The sequence below is a fragment of the Petaurus breviceps genome, unplaced genomic scaffold (assembly GCF_028583685.1).
Source record: "Petaurus breviceps papuanus isolate PSGF00001 unplaced genomic scaffold, PetGlider_PUasm1.0 139, whole genome shotgun sequence".
Lineage (NCBI taxonomy): Eukaryota > Metazoa > Chordata > Mammalia > Diprotodontia > Petauridae > Petaurus > Petaurus breviceps.
Window position 1 is genome coordinate 13,062,383 of NW_027185697.1, and position 21,115 is coordinate 13,083,497.

A 21,115-nucleotide genomic window follows, 5' to 3' on the forward strand; every position below is an offset into this window, starting at 1 on the left:
TTCTTTCTTTCTTTCTTTCTTTCTTTCTTTCTTTCTTTCTTTCTTTCCTTCTCTCTCTTTTTCTTTCTTTTTTTTGCTTTTTGGAAGGCATTTGGGGTTAAGTGACTTGCCTAAGGTCACATGACTAGTTTTTGTGTTAAGTGTCTGAGGCCAGATTTGAACTCAGGTCCTCCTGACTCCAGGGCCATTGCTCTATTCACTGTGCCACCTAGCCGCCCCTCAAATGTGTTTCTTATAAACAGCATATTGTAGGATTTTGTTTTTTAATTCATTCTTCTATCTGCCTCCATTTTATGTGAGAGTTCATCCCATTCACATTTACAGTTATGATTACTATCAGTGTCTTTCTCTCCATTCTATTTCCTCCCCTTTTTGTGCTTTTATTTCTTCCTTCTCCCTTCCCTTCCTTAAGAGTTTTCCTTTTGACCACCACCTCCCTCAATATTCCCTCCCTATCAGCCCCCCTCCCTTTTCCTACTCTTTCCCCTTACTACTTCTCTCCTTTCTACCCCACTCCCCCCTTCTTTCCCCTTTCCCCTTCTACTGCCTGTAGGGCACGTTAGATTTTTATACTTAACAAAGTATGTTATTCTCTCCTTGAACCAAATCTGATGAGAGTAAATCTCAAACAATGCTCCTCTCCCTCCCTTCTTTCCCTCTATTATAATATGTTTTTTTTTTTAAAGCAATTGGGGTTAAGTAACTTGCTCAAGGTTACAAGGCAAGTTATTTCTGGGTGTGGTGCTGAGTATCTGAGCCCAGATTTGATCCAGGTCATCCCGACACTGGAGCCGGTGCTCTTACTCGCTGTGCTACCTGGCCACCCCATATAATATGTTTTTATGCCTCTGCATGTGGCATAATTTACCCTTTTCTGCTTCCTCCTTTCCTCTCCTCCCATTACAATCCCTTTGCACTCCTTAATAAGGTTTTTTATTATCATATTAGTTAATTTATACCCACACCTTCTATCTCTCTCTCTCTCTCTCTATATATATATATATATATTCCTTTTAAATATCATGATAATTATATAGTTCTCAAAATTGAAAGGTATCATCCTCCCATATAGGGATGTAAACTGTTTGCTCTTATTGAATATCAAGTTGTGTGTGTGTGTGTGTGTGTTTCCCTGTTTACCTTTTTATGTCTTTCTTGAGTCTTGTATTTGGAAATCAGATTTTGTACTAAGCTTTGGCCTTTTCATTAGGAAGGTCTGGAATTCCCTTATTTCATTGAATGTCCATCTCCTTGCCTGAAAGATTATGCCCAGTTTTTCTGGATAGCTGATCCTTGGTTGTGGTCTGAGCTCTTTTGCCTTACAAAATATCATATTCCAATCCCTCTTATCTTTCAGTGTACAAGCTGCTAGGTCTTGTGTGATCCTGACTGTAGTTTTGCAATATTTGAATTGTTCCTTTCTGACCGCATGCAGTATTTTCTCTTTGACCTGACAATTCTGGAATTTAGCTACAATATTTCTTGGAGTTTTCAGTTTGGGATCTCTTTCAGGAGGTGTCTGGTGCATTCTTCTGATAAGTATTTTACCCTCTGGTTTTAGGACCTCAGGGCAGTTTTCCTTGATAATTTCTTCAAAGATGTTGTCCATGCTCATTTTTTCATTAAGGCTTTCTGATAGACCTCTCTTTTCATGGCAGTATTTGCGCAATGCAGAAGTGTGGAGTCCTGTGGCTGAAATGTCCAGATGGCTCCTTGAGTGCCCTGGTCCCAAACTCTGTCTTTGAGGACAGGGCCATGTTTCTGATGGTCTCCATCTGCTCAGCTGTCCTCTGCCTCCTTTAAATGCTAACAAGAGGTACCTTGATAGAGAGATGTGACTGATGCTTTTGTAAGAAACCCAGTCAGTTCTCCTTCCTCCAGTCTGACTCTCCTACCGACTGTGATGGTGGAGAAGCATTGTTCTGGTGAGGCCCAGGAGGCAGCATTGTGAGCCAGCCTGGAAGAAGCCTGTGGACTCCAGGTGTGAGCTCCTGCCAGTGCATGAGTGACCTCCCCCTGCCCTGCTTAGAGCCAGATGAAGCTTGTGCTGGGACAGAGAGGCAGCACTCTCTGCCTACCTGCCTGCCTGCCTGCCTTCATCTACTGTCTTCTGAGACTTGCTGACAGAAGCCCTATTCTCTGTGGCTGCGGTTGAGACTGATGTGCAGTTGGTCTGCCTGACAAAGTCATTGTGACCACCATCTGAGGCTTCCGTGGATGGGTGCTTGGCTGCTGGCAGCCTCTTGTTCTTCATTTGCTCAGCTGATCAAAGTCACTCGTCTGAGCCACTGGATGTGCTGTCTTCACTTGAGAATAAATGAGACCTAGCATGCTGGTGCCTGGTTCTGCCACCCATCTCCCACCTCCAGGCTTTTTCTCTGTCCTGGGATGCTCTCCTTCCTCATCTCCGACTCGTGACTTCCCTGGCTTCCTTTAAGTCCCAGCTAAAATCCTGTCTTCTCCAAGCAGCCTGTCCCAGGCCCCTTGGTTCTAGTGCCTTCCCTCTGTTGCATGTTTGCAGTTTCTCTGTATGGATCTTGTTTGCATGCTATCTCCTCATTAGACTAGGGGCTTCTCGAGGGCAGGGACTATTTTTTCTTGACCTTTTTTTGACATTCTCAGCACTTTGCACAGCACCTGGAACAGTAGACTTTAATAAAGCTTATTTCCTGACTGTGGGCTTCAATCAGATTAAATGATGGGGATATGTTTGTGCAGCGGCTTTGAAAGTATCTGGTCACAGTTCTGCTGAGGCGGGGAGGAGAGTAGTGAGAGGCATTGCTAGAGGGCCACTTTGGGGCTTCAGGCAGCTGGACTGTCCTGGCAAAGGAAGAGATGGCATGTCTTCAGGGAGGACGGGGATCTGTCTGGAAGGAAGGATTGGCGCTTTCAATTCCATGCTTACATTTGCTCCGTTACTGACCCACCACACCGAACTGTGGGTCGTCTGATTGTTGCCCATGTAAGAACTGAGTGTTTGAGTGTGGGGGTGGGCTTCCTGTTTCCCTTAGACGATCCTTCCACCTCTCTGTTCTTTGTGCATCCGTTCAGTAGGCTTAGCATTGGATTGTTGGCGCACGTCTTTGTCAGAGTGCTCTCGGTGCTGCTACTCAGGCTTCCACACACCTCCAGTAGTCCTTGCTGTCTTAGACTGAAATTCTCCCTGGGATTTTTCCAAAATGGGAACGTGGCTGTTCTTCCTGTGCCAGTACTTTGGGATGCCAGTTCAGTGAACCAAGTGAGAGAGGAGCTTCAGGCCTGAGCAGTTCCTCAGCCTCTCCAGTCCGGGCATGGCAGTCAGTGTTTGTCTGGACAGCATGTGCCGAGGAACGTCACTGTTCCTGCAGCAATGTCTTCTGCATGTAGAAATGCTCTTTTCAAAAGTCACTTTTGTGCAGAGAGCAAAAACATCCTGACGATGTATAAAATGACAATGGCAGCAGGTCCTGTGGTGCTCTGGGATCCCTCTTCGGAATCCTCTTCTTCCATCCAGTACATGAGTGAAGCAGTTCTCTTGGTGAGCCCAGGGAATGTCTGGGAATCCCCAGCAAATGCTGCCTGCTATCCTGGGCCTTAGAAAGTTGGGTTCTTGAGGCTGAGGTGTGCTTCTGGGCTTCCTCTTCCTGGTGGTTGAGATACAGGCAGACCTGACTGAGTGCCATTGATGCTTTGCAGGTGGATTCGGTCATTTCCTCGGACTCAGTCTCAACTGCCAGTAGTGCTTGGAGTTTAAGCCCTGCTCCTAGGAAGAAGCAGACTGTCCAGATGTTAAATAAGGGCGTTCAAACAGGTGAGTGGCTCCCATGGGAATTCCTCTCAGCCATTGGTCACCTCCAGGGTTTCCAGGTAGGACAAGGAAGTGTGGCTTGAATAGAGACATCTGTCCCAGGAAAGAAAAGGGGCATCATCAAATGGGAGGCATTGGGAACTTACCCAACCTTGATCAGAAATTACCTTTTTTCCTTGTAGAAAAATGTCCACTTTAGAAAATACTGCTCCAGTAATGTTGTTATGATAATTTTCTCAATGTTTTAGCATTTATTACATGTCTAATATGTTCTGGGCACTGCTCTAAGCTCTGGGTGTACAAAGCTTAAAGAGTGCTAGTCTCTGTCCTTGAAGAGCCCCAGTTCTGCCCATTTTTGTTGGCTCTTGAAATAACCCTCCTTCGTCGGCGGAGCAGCCGTTGAGAGAGCACCATTCATGGGCCACCCCAACTTGGAACCACTCACTGAGCAGTTTGAATAAGGGCTGGCTAGCTTAGTCTCCTCTACCCATGTCAGCAGATAAGTAATTATGGGGAAACCAGCAACCACAATAAAGCCATATACACGACAAAGACCCAGGGTGTCAGTGTTTCTTCTTGGCCTTAAGTCTTTGGTGGGAGCCTTTTGTTCAGTACTTTACCTATGGGGGGGGGGGGCGTAGGGTGAGCAGATCCTCTGGGGGCTCAGATAGACACTCAGTAGAAATCTCATGTTGCCAAGTTTTCTGGGGAGTAGGATTGGGTGGGGACAGAAATCCTCCAGCAGTGTCCCCAGGCAAGGTCACCGCATTCAAAGCAGTGAGAACAGTGTTGAAAGACACACCTTCCAGTCACATGGCACTTTTATTCTCAGGGGAATTGGAGACTGTGAGAAGTAGAAGGAAACACACTCAAGATTTTGGGGTGACTTTTCCAACCCCAGATTATGATGTGACTGGTAAAAGAGTAGATTATGGGCACTCTTCAAGTTCAGGAAGCAGTCTAGAAGAAAAGGAACCTCTGACTATTTACCTGTGGACCAAGAAGCCGAGGAGAAGTAAACCTCACTGCTCTGAAGGTAAAAGCCCTCAGTTTCTGGTTAACCTTTGCATCTCGTACCTGAGTGCTTTATTTTTAAATTAAATTACTTATTTTTAGTTTTCAACATTCACTTACATAAGTTTTGAATTTTCTCCCCCTCCCTCCCCAAGACAGCATGATATGGACTCTGCACATACATTCCTATTAAAACACATAAGCACCTGAAAGCTTTCGAGTGTTTCCGTTCTGTCTCTACTCCCTTCCCCTCCATCCTGACCCATTAGCAGGAAAGATGGTAGTCTCAGTGTCAGTGAGGCCATGGTTGGGACATTGCTATCAGTGTCTCCATGGCCAAGACTCTCGGAACCACCCACTGTCTCAGACTGGGGAATCCTGGTAGCTTGGGCCTGAGTCTTTGAGCATGTGTTGGACCAGCATCTCTGCCGTTTCTGCTCTTGTCTTCTTCGCTTTGGTGATTCCATTTTCCATATCTTCTCCTTTAGTACCTAATTCTACCCAACAACCTGAAAGCAAAGGCATAGAGCCTACCTTTTCCCTTCCACTATCTACCTTGCCAAACACATTTAATAAACTAAGTCAGCTAGAGGAAGGAAGACTGACCACCTCTCTATTCTTGTCCCCTTCTTTCTACTTCTCTGGATGTTTGACAAGTATTTTCCCCATCTGACTTCCAGAAAAATGCCTTGTAGGGGGATTTCTGGGGTTTCCTGTTTTGATAAACACCCCATGCTGGCCCCTTCCTCCAGTCTGTGCTAGATTGGGGCATCAGGGTTCTCCTTATAGCCTGCCCCCGCCCCCAGGCATGCCAATGACTGACTGAAAATCCTCAAAAGCCCTGGCAGTGTTTTCACTCAGCCCTGTGACCTTCCCCTGGTAGATGCCCTAAAAAGGGACCTTAAAAGCAGCTGTGAGCTTGGCCTTCTGCCCAGCCTTTCTTGACCCCCACACCTGTCCTGCCGTTGTGGTCTGAGACCATGTGAACGGCGTCTGTGGCAGAGCCTCCTTTCTCCCCCCAGGGGAGACGGGGCCATGATTTCTCCTACTGACTCAGCTTTAAGTCCAAACAAGCCATTATTTGGTGGGAGGAAAGGTATCTTTTGTGCCTGGTAGAGGTGTCTGAAACCCTGACGCGCAATTTTCACCCCTTTTCCCCCTTTCAACAGCATCATCTGTATAGCTGCTGAAACGTTTGACAATGTAATGCGTGTTTTCCGTTTGTTGGTGGCATTAAACGTCCTCACCTTTGGCTTAACATCACAGTTCCTGGAAGGGCAGGAGGTTTGGTTAGAAAGTTCACAGAGAATATTCCTCCCATTAGATTAAACATCCAGTACTGTCTAAACTTGCTATTTCCTGGCACTGCTGTGCATATATCCTAGCTGGGTAAGATTAGGTCAGATTCGGAGGGCCAAAGGTGCCCACCCCTTTCTGCTGGGTGAGGAAAGTTCCTGACCCAGTGATTCCCAAGGGCAGAGGCTGCCCTAAGAGCCCCTTCTGCCAGAGTCACCTGGGGGGGATTTAGACCCTCACGTGGCCAGCTCCAGGCACTTCCCTTCTCTGGTTTCCTCCCCCCTGTCACCACCTTTGCTGCTGCTGCTTCTCTTCTCTGCACCTGATGCTGTTTGTCCACGACTGGAGATTTCAGCCTAGGTAGGATACTCTATTCTCAAAGGGAATGAAGTGGGCTGGGAATGGGGCGGTGGGTGGGTACAGAGGGAGTGAGGAAAATGAAAGGAACCAGAACAAGGGAGGCAAAGAGCCCAGAGGTTACTTCCCTCACACACCTCCAGCCTTCCTGGCTCACACTTTCTTTGTGATGGTAGGCAGGTGCACTTCAGGAGCCTAAACTAGCTACAGACATAATGTGTTCCTTGGAAATATTCTTGTAAGTGGTGAGCTGTGTGTGACTGACCGTGTTTGGAGCCAGAGGCAGGAGTGAGCTAATGGCCTCTGGTACCTGTCACCCTGGGAAGCAAAAAAAAAAAAGGGTGGGGGGTTAGTAAGGATCTGTGGCAGGAGCGCCTGTGCTGTGAAAGCTGAGAGCTGGTTTTCTTTTCTCCATATAAATATTTCCCACAGGGGTTTCCTGGTTCATTCCTGCGGAAAACCTGAGATGTACCTCTAAGAAGGAGAACCAGAGCAGTCGTGTGTCCGGCCCTGGCCCCTCCTGGTTTGCCGCCCTGACTCACAGCAAGCCTTGGAGGCAGCCCCTTCAAGAGAAGAATTGGCAGACCAACACCGGGGCCAGCGGCAGGCTGCAGGCTGTGCCGCCTGGCCTCAGTGACGACGAGGAGGCCCAGAGACAATTCGTGAAGATGGGCCTCCAGGTGCGTGGGGCTGTGGCCATGCTGAAAGCCAGGGGTCCTTGGCCAGCCTTGCCAGGCTCTTCTCTGCCCCTGCCTGCTTAGACAGTCTCTGCTCTGGGCCCTTTGCTGTTAGTGGGCAGCGGCACGAAGGACACACCTGTGCCCCTGGGCCCTAACCTTGGGTGGGGCCTCGTTAGTTTTCCTTTGGGCAGTATCCCTTGTGCCTCCATGAATCCCCAGACTTAGGTCCTTGTCCTCTGGTTTGGTTGATTTTGAGAATCTCTGTTCTGTCTCTGGGGCAGTGCCCCCCCAAGCCAAGGGTCACCCACTCCTCTTCCTTCTCCTTCAGTGACTTGTCCAAGGTCACATTGTAAGGAAGTGGCAGAGTCAGCATCTGAACCCAGGGCTCTGGCTCTTAGTTAAGTGTGTGCTCATGGGCCACACTGCCGCTTCTGACGAGGTGCCTTGGCTTCTCTTGTCCAGCCAGGCAGCGCCCCTGTTGCTTCGTGTTTGGTAACGGGATCTCCTTAGCCACATGGGCTTTTTGAGCCTAAATGTGTTCTCTAATTTGGAATTTCCCCATACAGACTTTTTTTGTGGAAAGGGCTTGGTTCTCATCCAGGGGATGCTGTTCTCTTCTCTCTGCTCTAGGAGTCCCTGGAGAGGCTTCGCCCTGACTTCATCTCGCGCTCCGGGGCTCGGGTGAAGCGGCTGAGGTTAATCATAGAGGAGAGGAAGCTGCAGCATTTGCTGCAGAGGGAGCGAGATGAGCTGTTCAACACTGCTGAACAGCAGAGGGAGTCCCAGGACATGGCCGGCTTTCTTTCTAAGAAAGGTATGGTGTGCCGCACTTGGCGGTCAGCTGCTGGCCCTGCGCTCCCAGGCTGTCCCAGTCACTGAGACTTCAGCAGATGGGTACATCTTGGGCGTGCTTTGCCAAGGGAGTAATCCTGTTTCCATGGCTCCTCCTTGCTGTTGTGGGACGTGCTACAAACAGCTTTCATGAAGAAGATTCTTGGAATAGAAGCGAATTGAGAAAGACATCTTCTTCCCTCCCACTTGGGAGATGTTACATCAGCCAGGCCTGGAGAAAGTCAGTGTGGAGGAGGGGACTGCCCTGAGGCAGGAGACCCTTGTGTGAGTCCTGTTTTTGCTGACTTTGGCAAGATATGGCCTTGTCTGTAAAATGAGGACCTTTTAAGATTTTTCTACAGGTCTAAAAGTCTGTGTTTTTCTGCAATTGCTGTTTCTTCAAAACTGACTGGGACTTTTTCCCCCTTACAGACAACTACAACTATACCTTCTCTTATGCTCCCCAAAGTATCAGGATAACAGAAAAATGTTATTACAAACCCAAAAAGAATTTTTAAAGGAACCAAATGAAGTATTTTTCAGTGAGTTTGTGGGCATATGGGCCAGTCCTGCCAGGGTTGCTCTAAAGCATAATGTTTAGGGTTTATCAATTCCTGAGCTTACTAAGTTCTAAAGGATTAAAGCCCTTTACAACCAGTTACACAGCCAGTTATTTCTGGTATTATTTCTGTGGTGCTGAGTATCTGAGCCCGGATTTGATCCAGGTCATCCCGACACTGGAGCCGGTGCTCTTACTCGCTTAGCCACCTGGCCGCCCCTTGAGTGCTTCATTCTTAATGATGGTGTGTGAGAGGTAACAGTTATCTTGCCATGGTGGGGCTTTATTATTAGCCTTTCCTGTGTTCTCTTGAAACCTAGGATTAAATTCTGGTTTTGATAGTGACAAACCTCATGCTGGGGACCAAAGGCAGAGGCAGGTCTTGGTTTGTTTTTCCCCTCTGCTTCTCAGTGGCCTGGAATTTATCCTAAAATAAAAAACTTAGAGGGTTTATCCCTGTTAGGCCTGGTGGAGTGGGAGGCTGGGAGGTCAGCAGACAAAAGGAAGCCATGCTTTTTGTTTTGGGCAGGCTTGTTGAGGACTTGCAGTCAGGAAGACGGTGCTGTTTTCAGAGATGGAATCAGCGCAGGACCAGTGACAGAGGCTCTTACAGAGTGTCAGTGACGGTGCAGGCTCTGATTCAGAGTGCACCCAGAGGCCCGAGCCCTGCAAGGTTTGAAGGCCTGTGAGAGGCAGACAGCTATGAGCTCTCCCCCTCCTGAATGAAGTCCCTGGGCTTAGGCCTTACCTTGTAAGCTGCTCTTGCCTCCTTTCTCCTCTCTGCCTCTGCCTCAGCATGGACACTGAGAGGCATTCATAGAAGGCTATTTTTAAGACCATTCAAAGAGCCGTGAAAAATGCCCTCCTGGGGACAGATGTACTTTGTTTGAAAGTTCTGTTCGAGTCAGCCTATGTTTATGGAGTACACCGTGTTAGGGGCGTTGGGAAAGGTCATCAAGCCCTGAGAGCTTAATGTCTATAGATGAAATAGAGAAAAAGTCTGGAGCAGAATATGAGCCGTCTCCTTTGTTGCCCTTTCCAGGGCCTGTCTGGCTGACCTTCGTAGCAGAGATAAAAGCTCAGATTCTCTGACCTTCTGCCCAGAGAGCAGGAACCACTGGGTCACTAACCCTTGTGGCTCCCACAAAGATGCCCCTCCCACCGTCCTTTGGAATAGGTCAGGCAGTCAGAGAGAACAAGAACATCAAGTACCTTTATTTACCTTCCATCCTGCCTGGTTTGGTGCCTTGTACCAGGGGGAGAACCTGTGTATTGGAGCTGAAGTCATTGGGAGTTAATGAGAGTGCTAACTACCTCTGATACAGCACCTGCTATGTACGAGGCTTGGGGAACAAAGGAAGGCAAAAAACAGTCGTGGGGACCACATGTAAACAGCCATGAACAAGCTAGAGGCTGGGATGCACTGGAAATGACCTCAGAAGGAAGGCACTGAGATTGAGGAGGAAGTGAGGAGGGGGAGAGTGCCTGGGGAAAATGCCTGGAGGGGGGCACATGGAGGGTCTTGTGTAAGGAGAACAGGTAGCACAAGCCCGGTGTCACGGGATCATAGAGGAGGGGAAGGACAGCTAGGCATACAGGGTCTGCAAAGGTAGGAAGGGGTCATGTTATACAAACAAGATGAAGTATTCAGCCCTAGGGTCTATTGAATGAGGGAGTGAGGGGTCAAAGCTGCACTTTGGGGAGACTACTTTGGCCACAGAGTGGAGGAGGATGAAATAGGGTGGGACATAATGCATTATTCTTTTTCAAATGCTTTATATCCGTGATCTCTCTTGGTCATTGGATTAGTCAGAAAAGGTTTCACAGAATTAAGTAAAATGCTTTTCCCCAGCTGTCTGTCTGTGACAATAAGACCCAGATGAAATCTGACCTTTCAGGTGCCTTCAGGTATCATGGAATGAGGGCTGGTTCCATTTTTCCAATATTCTCCATATGATCTCTGAGCAGCATGCCTTCTCTTTCCTGGTATCAGGCCAACCTTTCCTGAGGAACATTGTTTTTGGTATTTTGGAAATTGGGTAAAACGTTTGGAAACTATTGTCATGAAACCACTGTTGACCAAGAACGTGTATCCCTTTGCTTAGGTTACATGTCTTTGAGGAACAGAACAATAACCAAGAAGGAGATGATACAACGATCAAAAAGGTGAGACGCCAGGTGGGGCTGATGATTACCCTGAGCAGAGGTGTTCATATGTGGTCAAAGCAAGTGTGGGGAATTAGGAAAGGATTTTCTGAGCCATGGCAAGGACTTACTTACTAGAAGAAATGTAAGTTAACATGAGGAAGCAAAGCCCTAGACTCCTAGGTATTCATTCATGTAAAGCCAAGCATGAGAAGCTTTCCAGAGGCCTGCTGCTATGAACAGCTTCAAAGTTCTGATTATATAGTATAATGAACTCTCTGTTTATTCAGTAATAAACTAAGACAAAACACTGATAGTAACCAAAGTACAACATTCACAATATTATGATATAACAAGTTATCACTAAAATGGCTACATAGTTTTCACCAAAGTCATCACCTAGTTTTAAACAAAAGATATCATTCAGTAAGAACTTAACTCAGTCATCCTTAAGGAGGCTTGCCTTCATGATGGACACAAAGTACAAAGGTCAAAGTTCTCTACCTGTAGGTCACATTGTCTTAATCTCTCAGTCAAAAAGTCCTCTTTCTGCTTAATTGGAGATTAGATTCCCATCCTAAATTCAGTCACCCTGAAGAGGTATAGGATACAGAGTACAAAGTCCTCCTACCTCTAGGCCACAGTAAGTCATGATCTTCTCAGTTTGCATTAAATACCCAAGGAGAGAGCTTTTCGTCCTGATGTGAGGCTGGATCTCATATTCCATGGTTCCCCTTCCTGGGTTCAAAGGCAGGCAGCTCCCAACTCCTAGTTCAGCTCCTCATCCAGTTCCTGTTCCATATTGAAACTCAGAGTGTCCAGTGCACCTCAAGTCCTTCATAGTTCCTGTTCCTGAGAAGACAAAGCTTAACAGAGCCACAGTAACATCCATGCACATGGGCAGCACCATCACCAGTTCACCAGCAAGGTCTGAGAAATCAACACAAATCATTGGTATAGTCCCAGGACCTCTGCAAACATCAGTAAGAGCCTCCTCTGGGACTTCTATCAACGTACAACAAGAAAACCCTCTTTAAGGGCTTCTCAACTAGCAGTGAGGTCCCAGGGTGTCTGTAACAACAGAAATGTCCTCTATCAGCAGACGAATCTGATAAAGTACCAGCACCACAGCCATGCCTCCTCCCAGTTTCTGCTCTCTCAGCCTGGGCTTTTCCTTATATGTGGTCATTAAGCTCCTCCCAGTTCCACCCCTTCCTGTTGCATCAGCAACAGGGGTTCACAAGTTTTGTTTCTTAACAAAAGACTTGATATAATCATGGGCAAGAAACTTGAACTGAGACAAGGTGCTAGATAATTAAATAACTTACAAAAGGTGCTAACTACTTCTTTGCTTGGCATCACAATTGAGAAGGCCTTTCTGAATTCTATGGTGTGAAATCTAAAGTATAGGGCATTAGAAATCAAGGTCAGCAAAGATTCATGAAATGCCATTTGATCACATTCTGATTATACTCCAGGCAACTAGAACAAGACTCACCATGTATTTCTGGACTGAGGTCAGTAGTGGCAGATGAATGGGAATTTTAGTTATCACATGGCTCTGTGAATTGGTGCTTCTGAAGTGCCTAAGAAGAGCTTAGCCTTCAGTTTAAGTGCTCCCTTCCCCACCTCGGTTGTATCTGCCTTTTGGAAAGAGCCCTAAGTTTTAAGTTGAGGAGTGCTGGGATTTGGTCTCATTACTGTCCTTAGTAAGTCCTTTAGCCAGCCATTGCTGTGGTTATAGGAAAAATAAGAATTAAACCTATTCGTTGGATTATGGATTCAGAGCCATAGGGTCCCTCAAGGTTCCCTAACCTTAACCACCATCATTGACAGATTAGAAAACCGAGGTCCAGAGAGGACTCCTGGTCACAATCACTGAGCTGAAATATTTGTAGGACTTTGCTGTGGAGAAGGGTGAAGACTTGTTCCGTTTGGCCTGAGAGCTCAGAAGGAGGCACAGTGAGACGTGGTCAAGAGGCAAATGGCGGCTTGATGTCCAGGAGTGTTCCTTAGACCTGACGGCTGTGCCAAGGCTGTATGCCCCCTCAGCCACAACATAGGGGCTGTTCCTTTTGTATGTGGGTTACAGTAGGGAGGGCCCTCGAACCCTGCTCTTCTGGATACGGAGGGGCAGATGTGCACTCAGTGGAGGCGAGCCTGAGGGGGGGTGGGCAGTGCTTAGGGCCCCTCACATGTGTGTGTGTGTGGGTGGGGGGGGGTGTGATTGGAAGAGGAGAGCTCACAGTGTAGGTATGAAGGCTCGAGCTGCTGTAGCCAATGCTGCTGTACTTAGCCCTGACCCTTTTTTAAATCACTGGAGAAGATGTGTGGCAAAGGACTGAGAGTAAGGGACAGAAGCCTGAACTGTGGGGGGAGTCACTGCTGTGGCTCACGGGGCCCCTGCCTCTCCTTCTCTGGAGGTAGTGGGGGTGGGCCTGTTGTGGACCAGTTGGATAGATGCCGTGAAGGCTGCTCTAGCGCCCTCATCCATGGAAGGGAGACTTTCAGATCAGAAACACATCTGTCCCCTGGCCTTGTTATCTTTCTTCACCCTTGTCCTTTCTAAACAATAGCAGAAGCAGCGATAGCCTTCCCAAGAGAGGTGTGGGTTCTCAGACTTTGCTCTTCACATCCTCACCCAGACTTGAGTTGGCCTCCATAGATTCCTGCCTGGCACTGCCCAGTCTGGTGCTTCATAGGTCAGGTCTGTAGGCAGGAGTCGAGTCTCTAGTGTCGAGAATTAAAAGAGATGAACACTTAATTCACCTAAATTTGGGGAAGAGACTTAAGACTTTGGTCAAAAGGCTTAAGAAAGGTGTTTGAAGAAACATGTAACATGAACAAGACTTTGGGTAATGACATATTTTCAAGGAAACCCACTCCTTCCAAGTGTCTTCTGCTGATCTGGGTGCTCCCTCTAACAATGTAGGTGCCTGCCTAACTCAGAGGATGTCATTCAGGGCGCTGGCAGCACCTTGTGTTGTCTGCCTGGCATTGCTTGGTCTCACCATAGGCCTGGAACCATTTGTTCTTCCTCAGAAAGTTCATTGATAGTATTCTTCAACTTTCCCTTGGAAAAGCTGCCTGCCTACACACCCCATGTGTCTCTCAGTTACCCCTGTGTTCATCTCTAATTCTTGGAGGCAGGGGTATTCTAGGTCTTGGTGCCATACAGCAGCCCCAGTGAAATCTTTGTATTGAAAAGACAGATCTTTCCTTGTATTTTGGTGTCAGGCGAAGTGTTTTGCAAATTTCCAAAAGCAGTTCATCCTTCTCTCTTCCTCCTTTTTCTTCTGAGGGCCAAGCTCTTTGTCCTTCTCTGTTGTCTGTCCAAGATAACAATACTCTTGGGCAGGAGTGGGGAACCTGCAGCCTCAAGACCTCATATGGCCTTCTAGGTCCTTGCTTTTGACTGAGTTCCTTTATCAAGGGGATTTGTTCTGTGATGTTTGAATTCAGTTAAAGGACTGTACTTGAGGACCTAGACGGCCACATGTGGCCTCAAGGCCACGGGTTCCTCACCCCTGCTCTTGGGCTTGCTGCGTATGATGGATTCTGACATATGGGCGATGGATAGACTTGTCTTTGGTGTTTTCTGTAGGGTCAGATGAGCCAGACTCACTCTGAGTCACTGTAAATCACTCTAGGAGACTGTAGTGTCTTGGAGTTTGATACAACTAAGACAGTATCATCCACAAAGTCAAAGGACTGAAAGAATAGAAGAAATTGTGGAATATCTCATTGGAAAAACAAGTGAATGCATGATTTAAAAAGAGGCTAAGCATCCTATTTCAAGAATTTTAAAAGAAAACTGCCTGTGTCTCTTAGAACCAGAGGGCAAAGTAGAAATAGAAAGAATCACCTCATGAAAGAAATTCCAAATGAAAACTTCTAGGAACATGACATCTGAAATCCAGAGCTCCCAGGTCAAAGGAAAAATACTGCAAGCAGCCAGAAGGAAAAAATTCAGATATGGACGAGCCACAGACAGGATCACACACAGCTTAGCAGCAGTCACTATAAAGCAGTAGAAAACTCAGAATATGATATTCCAGGAGGCAAAGGATGTGGCCTTATGGCCAAGAATAACCCACTCAGCAAAACCAAGGGGGGCGGGAAATGGACCTTTAATGAAATAGAAGGTTTCTAAGCATTCCTGATGAGAAGACCAAGGCTGTGGAGAAGCTTTGAAGGCCAAACACAGAAATGAAGAAAAACATAAAGGTGAACACGGTAAGGAACAAAACCAGGATGAACTGTTTACATTTAAATACGGGGAGATGGTCCATGTCTTCTCTGAAACAAGTCATCATCAGGGCTCATAGAAGAAGTCTGCTCAGGCAGGCTTGGGAATGGTCTTGTGACTTAATGATCTAAGAGAAGAATGGAACGGGAAAGGAAGAAGAAGACGGTGGGGCCGGCCGGGGTGGCGGGAAGGGGAAGGGAAGGCAAAGGTAAAGTAACGGTAGCTCCTAGAATCAGGGCACACAAGTACCATCTGAACAAACAAGTAGAAGGGAGTGGAGGGGTCACTGACTCTTGGACCTTATTCTCATCTGACCTGGCTAGAAGGGAGGATACACACACACACACACACACACACACACACACACACAGAGTTGGGTACACAAATACATTTCACCTAATAGGGAATAGGAAGGAAGTCGGGGGAAGAAGGCTTTAGAGGGAGGTTAGGTTAAGGAAGAGATTTATTCTAAGCCAGACAAACTCCCAGGAAGTTAACAGATGTTTATAGCTCTTTTTTGAGGTGGTGAAGAGTGGGAGTCTGAGGCAGTGCCACAAATGTGGGTGTGGGTGAGCAGGTTGTAGTGAATCGCGCCAGTGCGCTGAGCTCTGACTGGCTGGTGTAAGTGCTGAGACCTAGTGTCTCTGCCTCTTGGTAGAGAGTGAACAAGGACTCTGTGCAGAATGAGAACTGTGTTAGGACATGGCCAACATGGGAGCTTGTTTTAATGGACTCTACATGCTCGTGATTTCTTTTCCTTTTTGTTTTTTAATTGGTTCTTATTTGTGAGGGAAGAAGCACAAGGCACAGTTTTGGCTGAAAAAAAAATGCAATTAAGTAAACTGAAAGTCTCTGGTGGCAGCTCAGGGGTGTTGGAGTCCGTCACTTGCTAGCTCCTTGACTTGGACAAGGTCATATCACACACTCAGCACTTCTCAGCTTCTGTGATGCTGTCTGAGAAAGGGACAGTCACAGCAGTTGCCGTATAAGATAGTTGTGATGATCAAAGGAGGGGGCAGAGGGAAGGCTCTGGGCTTTGTAGGAGTATTGAAATTTTAGACTTTTATCACCTTTATCCGAGAGCAAGACCCAAAAATGTATAGAGGAAAAAGTATTTTAACCTTATTCCTTTTCTCGTAAATTTAGTTTTTTTAATTAACAAAAATTTAGTTTTTCTCTTCCCCCCACTCACAAAAAGAAGGAAAAACAAAATTCTTATAACAAATGTATCATCAGACAAAATAAACTTCCACATTGGGCATGTCCAAAAATATGTCTCATTCTTCAACTTGAGGCCATCAGCTCTTTGTCAGGGAGTGAGTGAGATCCTTCATCACCCGTCCTTTGTGGTCGTGGTTCATCATTGCATCGATCAGAGCTCTTAAGACTTGCGAAGTTCTTTGTTTTTACAAGGTTGTTTAAGTTGTATACAGTTGGTGTATAGATTCTTCTGGTTCTACTCATTCCACAATGTGCCAGTCTTCACTAATGTTTCTGAAACCATTCCTTTCATGATTCTTTATGGCCTATTACATTCATAGAACATAATTTGTTGAGCCTTTTTACAATTAATGGGTGCTCCCTTGGTTTCCGTTGAACTTATTTTTAATGAAGTACCTCATTTGAATAATTGCCAATTTCCATTGAATAGAGCTTGATTAAATAACTTTTTTTTTTTGCTTTTTGGAGGGCAGTTGGGGTTAAGTGACTTGCCCAAGGCCACACAGCTGGTTTTTGTGTTAAGTGTCTGAGGCCAGATTTGAACTCAGGTCCTCCTGACTCTAGGGTCAGTGCTCTATTCACTGCACCACCTAGCCACCCCTAAATAACATTTTAATACAAATATCCAGAGGGTGAGAGATTTAAAAACCTTTAAATACAGAGTAGAGCACTATAAACATAAATCTAGGAAAGGAGGGGAGGAAAGAAGAGTGGAAGGAAGGGAGGGAATGGGGGACCCAGGGAATGGGAAGAAGGAAAGGAAGAGAGGAGTTTCATCAGAGCCAGGTCATTTGGATGAGGTGGGGCAGGAGCGTGGGGCCAGGAGGTGACAGTCAGAACCAGAGTTCTGGCACTGGACAGAGCTGGGAGCTCGCTGGAGGCCCTCTGCTCCAACTCCGTCATTTTACAGATGAAGAAATAGAGGCTCAAGGTATAACTTGGCAAGTGATTGGCAGAGCCAGGATTTATACCTAGGCCTACAGTCACACTACTGACTTGTTGTAGAGCAAATAACAGAACTAATACAAAGCTGGAGAGAGACTAATAATGAAAAAAAGATCAGACATGCAGTTAAAACAACTTTAGCTTGACATGTTTAAACATTCTCTTAATGCTTTTAAAATGATAGTGTTAGGAGAAAGTTCACAGACACTAATTACTAAATTTTCATGTAGAAGATTGATTAATGTAAACAGTTATCATGAGAGAGAAACCAAGAAAACTAAAACCTCTTTCTCCAAGCAGAGAGATTTGGCAGCCAAGGACATCACCAATTTAGAATTTAATCTTGTATGTACAAATATTGCAGAGATGAAAATGGAAGATTATAAGCAGTTTTTTTTTTCAGTGATGCCATTTGGGTTTGGTTTGGTTTTGTTTTGGCAAAGGTAGTGGAGTCATGCCTAAACCCATTTGGGATTTTCTTGGCAAAGACAATGGAGGAGTTTGCCGTTTCCTTCTCAAGCTCATTTTACAGATAAGGAAACTGAGGCAAATAGGGTTAAGTGACTTACCCAGGGTCACACAGCTACTGTGTTTCCCCGATAATAAGACATTGTCTTATTAAATTTTTTTTTGGACAGAAAAACACCAGAGGGCTTATTTTCAGGGGAGGGCTTATTTTAATGAACATTGACAGCAATTTTAATAAACAGGTAAATGTGAACAAAAAAATGTACCTTTATTCAATAAGCAAATCACGGGGGAAGAACAGGATGACGCGCTCACTGCTGCAGCTCTGATTGGATGCAGCTCGGAGCGCTGCGTGCGTTTCACCCGGGGGGGAGGGTGCCCGCAGGGGATCACCTTCACTACAGTAGCAATCTCAATAGGGCTTATTTTCGGGGGGAGGGCTTATTTTAGAGGAATCTTACACAGTAAGGGGAGGGCTTATTTTCGGGATAGGTCTTATTATCGGGGAAACACGGTAATAAGTGTTTGAGGCTAGATTTGACCTCAGGTCTTCTGACTCCAGGCCTCACTATCTACTGAGCCACCTCATAAAGCAGGAACAGTGTAGAAGAAAACTAGTTTAAAGAAAGGTTGCTCAGAGCCCCCTCCAAATAAAGTCATCTTAAACATGCTTAAGGATAAAAATAGAAGACAGCAGACAGACAGAAGATGGAAAAGATCTTTGGAGATGTTTGTGACTGTAGTCATTGCCCAGGACAGTGGAGGCCATGCATTTGGCTTCTAACTGCCGGCTCCTGAGCTTACTGATGGAGGAGGTGAAAATGGTGATGACAGAAAAAAGATAGAGATGGAAAGCCAGGCGTGTACAGAGGAGAGCATGCTGGGGGCAGCACAGTTGGGAGGGCATGGAAGGATAGAGTGGCAAGAGAGGCAGGCATTGGTGTGATGCATGGCAAGACTTTTTTCCTTCTTAACAATTAGAGCTGTCTAAAAGTGGCCTTGGCTGAGTTCCCTCACACTGGAGGCTTTCAGGCTGAAAATTCTACCATGGACAGGGGTGCTGTCGTCTTTGAACCTAGAGATTATGTGATTATCTGATGCTCCCTTTGTTCACCTTTATAGAAGGCACCACTCTGCCGAGGTGCAATCTGGGAGCAGACTTTGTAGGATTAATCAGATGTGCCAGGATTCACACCCTCAGCTGAGTGCTGTCCTCAGAAGGCGTGCATGTCACCAGGACCCAGCCTTGAGTGGTGCTTTTAGATTTGTCTTCAGATTCTGTTCATGAGCCTTTTCTGACCTAACAAGAACTCCTGAATTAGCTGCTTTGTTCATCCATTCTCTTTACCAGACTTAGGACTTTGGACCTTTTAACAGTAGAACCACTCTCAGAAGTGCAGTGCACTTCCATTGAGACTAAAGGATGTATCACAGCCTCTAAAAAAAGCACTTTGAAAAGGATGACACTCATTGGACTATAGGAGTATTTCTGTCTAGAAATCTGTCTGCCCTCATTAGCACCTCATTTGTGACCCTGGGGCTTCCAGAGCCAAAGCGACTTCTATAAATGCACAAGAAGTTGTTAGACATTTCTCTTTTTGATAGACCATGGGGTGGGACTTCTGGAAGCAGGACTGCTAAAAAAAGCATTTTTGTACAGTAGCTACCTGGTTAATAGATCTGGACTTTGGAAAGGTGAGTGTTTACTCCTCTGAGTGACCTATATGTGAGAGCAATAACCCTACAGAAGCTGCTGAGGATAGATCTGGAGCAGGGATGGGGAACCTGCAGCCTTAAGGCCACATGGGGCCTTCTGAGTCCTTCAGTGTGGCCTTCTGACTGAATCCACATTTCATAGAACAAATCCTTCATCTGTAAAATTTGGATATGGTCTAAAGGCTGCCCTTGAGGACCTGGAAGGCCCCATGTGGCCTTACGTCTGAAGGTTCCCTCCCCCTGCTCCAGAGTATGAAAAATGAATTGGGCTGAGGGGAGTTGGACAGAAGCCCTCCCAGGCACTGCTTGGTCTGAGAAGCTGAAGTTGCCAGTTAGTCCCCTTCATATCGGTGGGTTTTCAGAGAACAGAATCACAGCTTTTGGAGCTGAAAATGCTGTTTTATAGATGAAGAAAGCTATTGAGAGGCCTCTACATGGAGTGTCATTTTTTTTAGTCCAAGAATAGGAGATTCCTAATTGTCAGCAGTGACCAGGACTTAGAAGTCATCAGCTAAGTATTCCTCTCACTCAGTGAAAGGGACAGACCTCCTGTTGAGTCCAAGTCACTGTGTTCGGTGAGCAGGAGACTAAAAAGGCATTTTCTGTCTAGATGAGTCACTTCTGTGACCAGGCCAGTAGTGCCAGGCAGAACTCCTAATGTCCTGAAAACGGAGGGCCTAGTTTTTGGACTTGTGTCTCCTTATCTTAATAAATAACTACATTGACCTATCATAGAAGCAGTCTGGGCCCACGTATCCCTACTAAGCCACAAGGACTGGAACAGCACTGCTGTAAAATAACCTTTTATGACATAAATCTTAATGCCAAACTAGGTCTGGTGACTTGGACTCCTGAAGAGCATCTTAATGCCAAACTGGGTCTGGTGACTTGGACTCCTGAAGAGCAGCTGATCTCTCCTCTTCTCTCACCACTTAACCTGAGACCATAATTTCTTATTAGCTTTTTCTTTCTCCCTGGCATTCTCCTTAAATTCTGACTTCATCCCACTTCCTCTGGAGAGTTCCCGTGGCTTCTGGAGATGGGGGCGGGGACATTAACCCAAGAATAATGGAACCACCTCGACAGCCCAGGCTGCAGAATAAAGGCATTTTCAGTTTGATCTCAGAAGAATTGACATTTTGTCCTTTCCTTATTCACACCCTTTGACTTCTGTAATATCCATTCAGGCCTCATTTGGCAGAGCCCCACATAACATCAAACTCTGTGGTTGTTTCCTTGAGAGTTTCTGCAGTTTTGTCAACCCTGATGTTCCTTCTTTGGTGGATGTCATGGAACACAAGCGACCTGCCCAGGACCAGGCAACCAGTGGGTGTCAGAGGAGGGCTTCAGTTCTCCCTGTCTCCTAGGCCAGCCCTCTCTGCCATGGCTCACGGCTTCTCTGTAGAGTGCCAGATGTTTATTCCAGTACCTCTTATTGAACTAAAAATACAGCCACCTTTGTTTTCCTTGGTCTCTCATCTGTCAGGTTACAGTGGGGACAGTGAAGGGCATGGTGTTCTCAGGAAGTTGGAGAGGTCTTAGATACAGTAGACTTTGCATGAGTGGCTGGTACCGTGATCCTCAATGATAATATAGTGACTGGGTGGCTCTTTCCCCATTTTTAAGGATCTATGAGCAGCTTCCTGAAGTGAGGAAGAGGAGAGAAGAAGAGCAGAGAAAGTCAGCCTATACTGCGTATCGGTGTAAGGCCCAGCTCTATAAGATGGTGAGTCTATGGGCTGCCCCAGGCAGGCCCACCAAAGTGGAGTCTTCAGAATCTGAGAAGAGAGAAGGGGTGACAGGAGGTGGGGAGGTGTGTGTGTGTGTGTGTGTGTGTGTGTGTGTGT

At 46.4% G+C, this 21,115-nt stretch overlaps 1 protein-coding gene across 1 annotated transcript in view; it reads left to right on the forward strand.

The window, feature by feature from the left end:
- Positions 1-21,115, forward strand: part of ALMS1 (ALMS1 centrosome and basal body associated protein) — a 146,315-nt gene that overhangs the window by 122,329 nt on the left and 2,871 nt on the right. The window contains exons 13-18 of the mRNA XM_069067353.1: positions 3,676-3,790; positions 4,620-4,823; positions 6,887-7,134; positions 7,765-7,948; positions 10,630-10,690; positions 20,895-20,994. Of these exons, the coding sequence (XP_068923454.1) occupies positions 3,676-3,790; positions 4,620-4,823; positions 6,887-7,134; positions 7,765-7,948; positions 10,630-10,690; positions 20,895-20,994 (912 nt within the window). The remainder of the gene's footprint in view (positions 1-3,675; positions 3,791-4,619; positions 4,824-6,886; positions 7,135-7,764; positions 7,949-10,629; positions 10,691-20,894; positions 20,995-21,115) is intronic.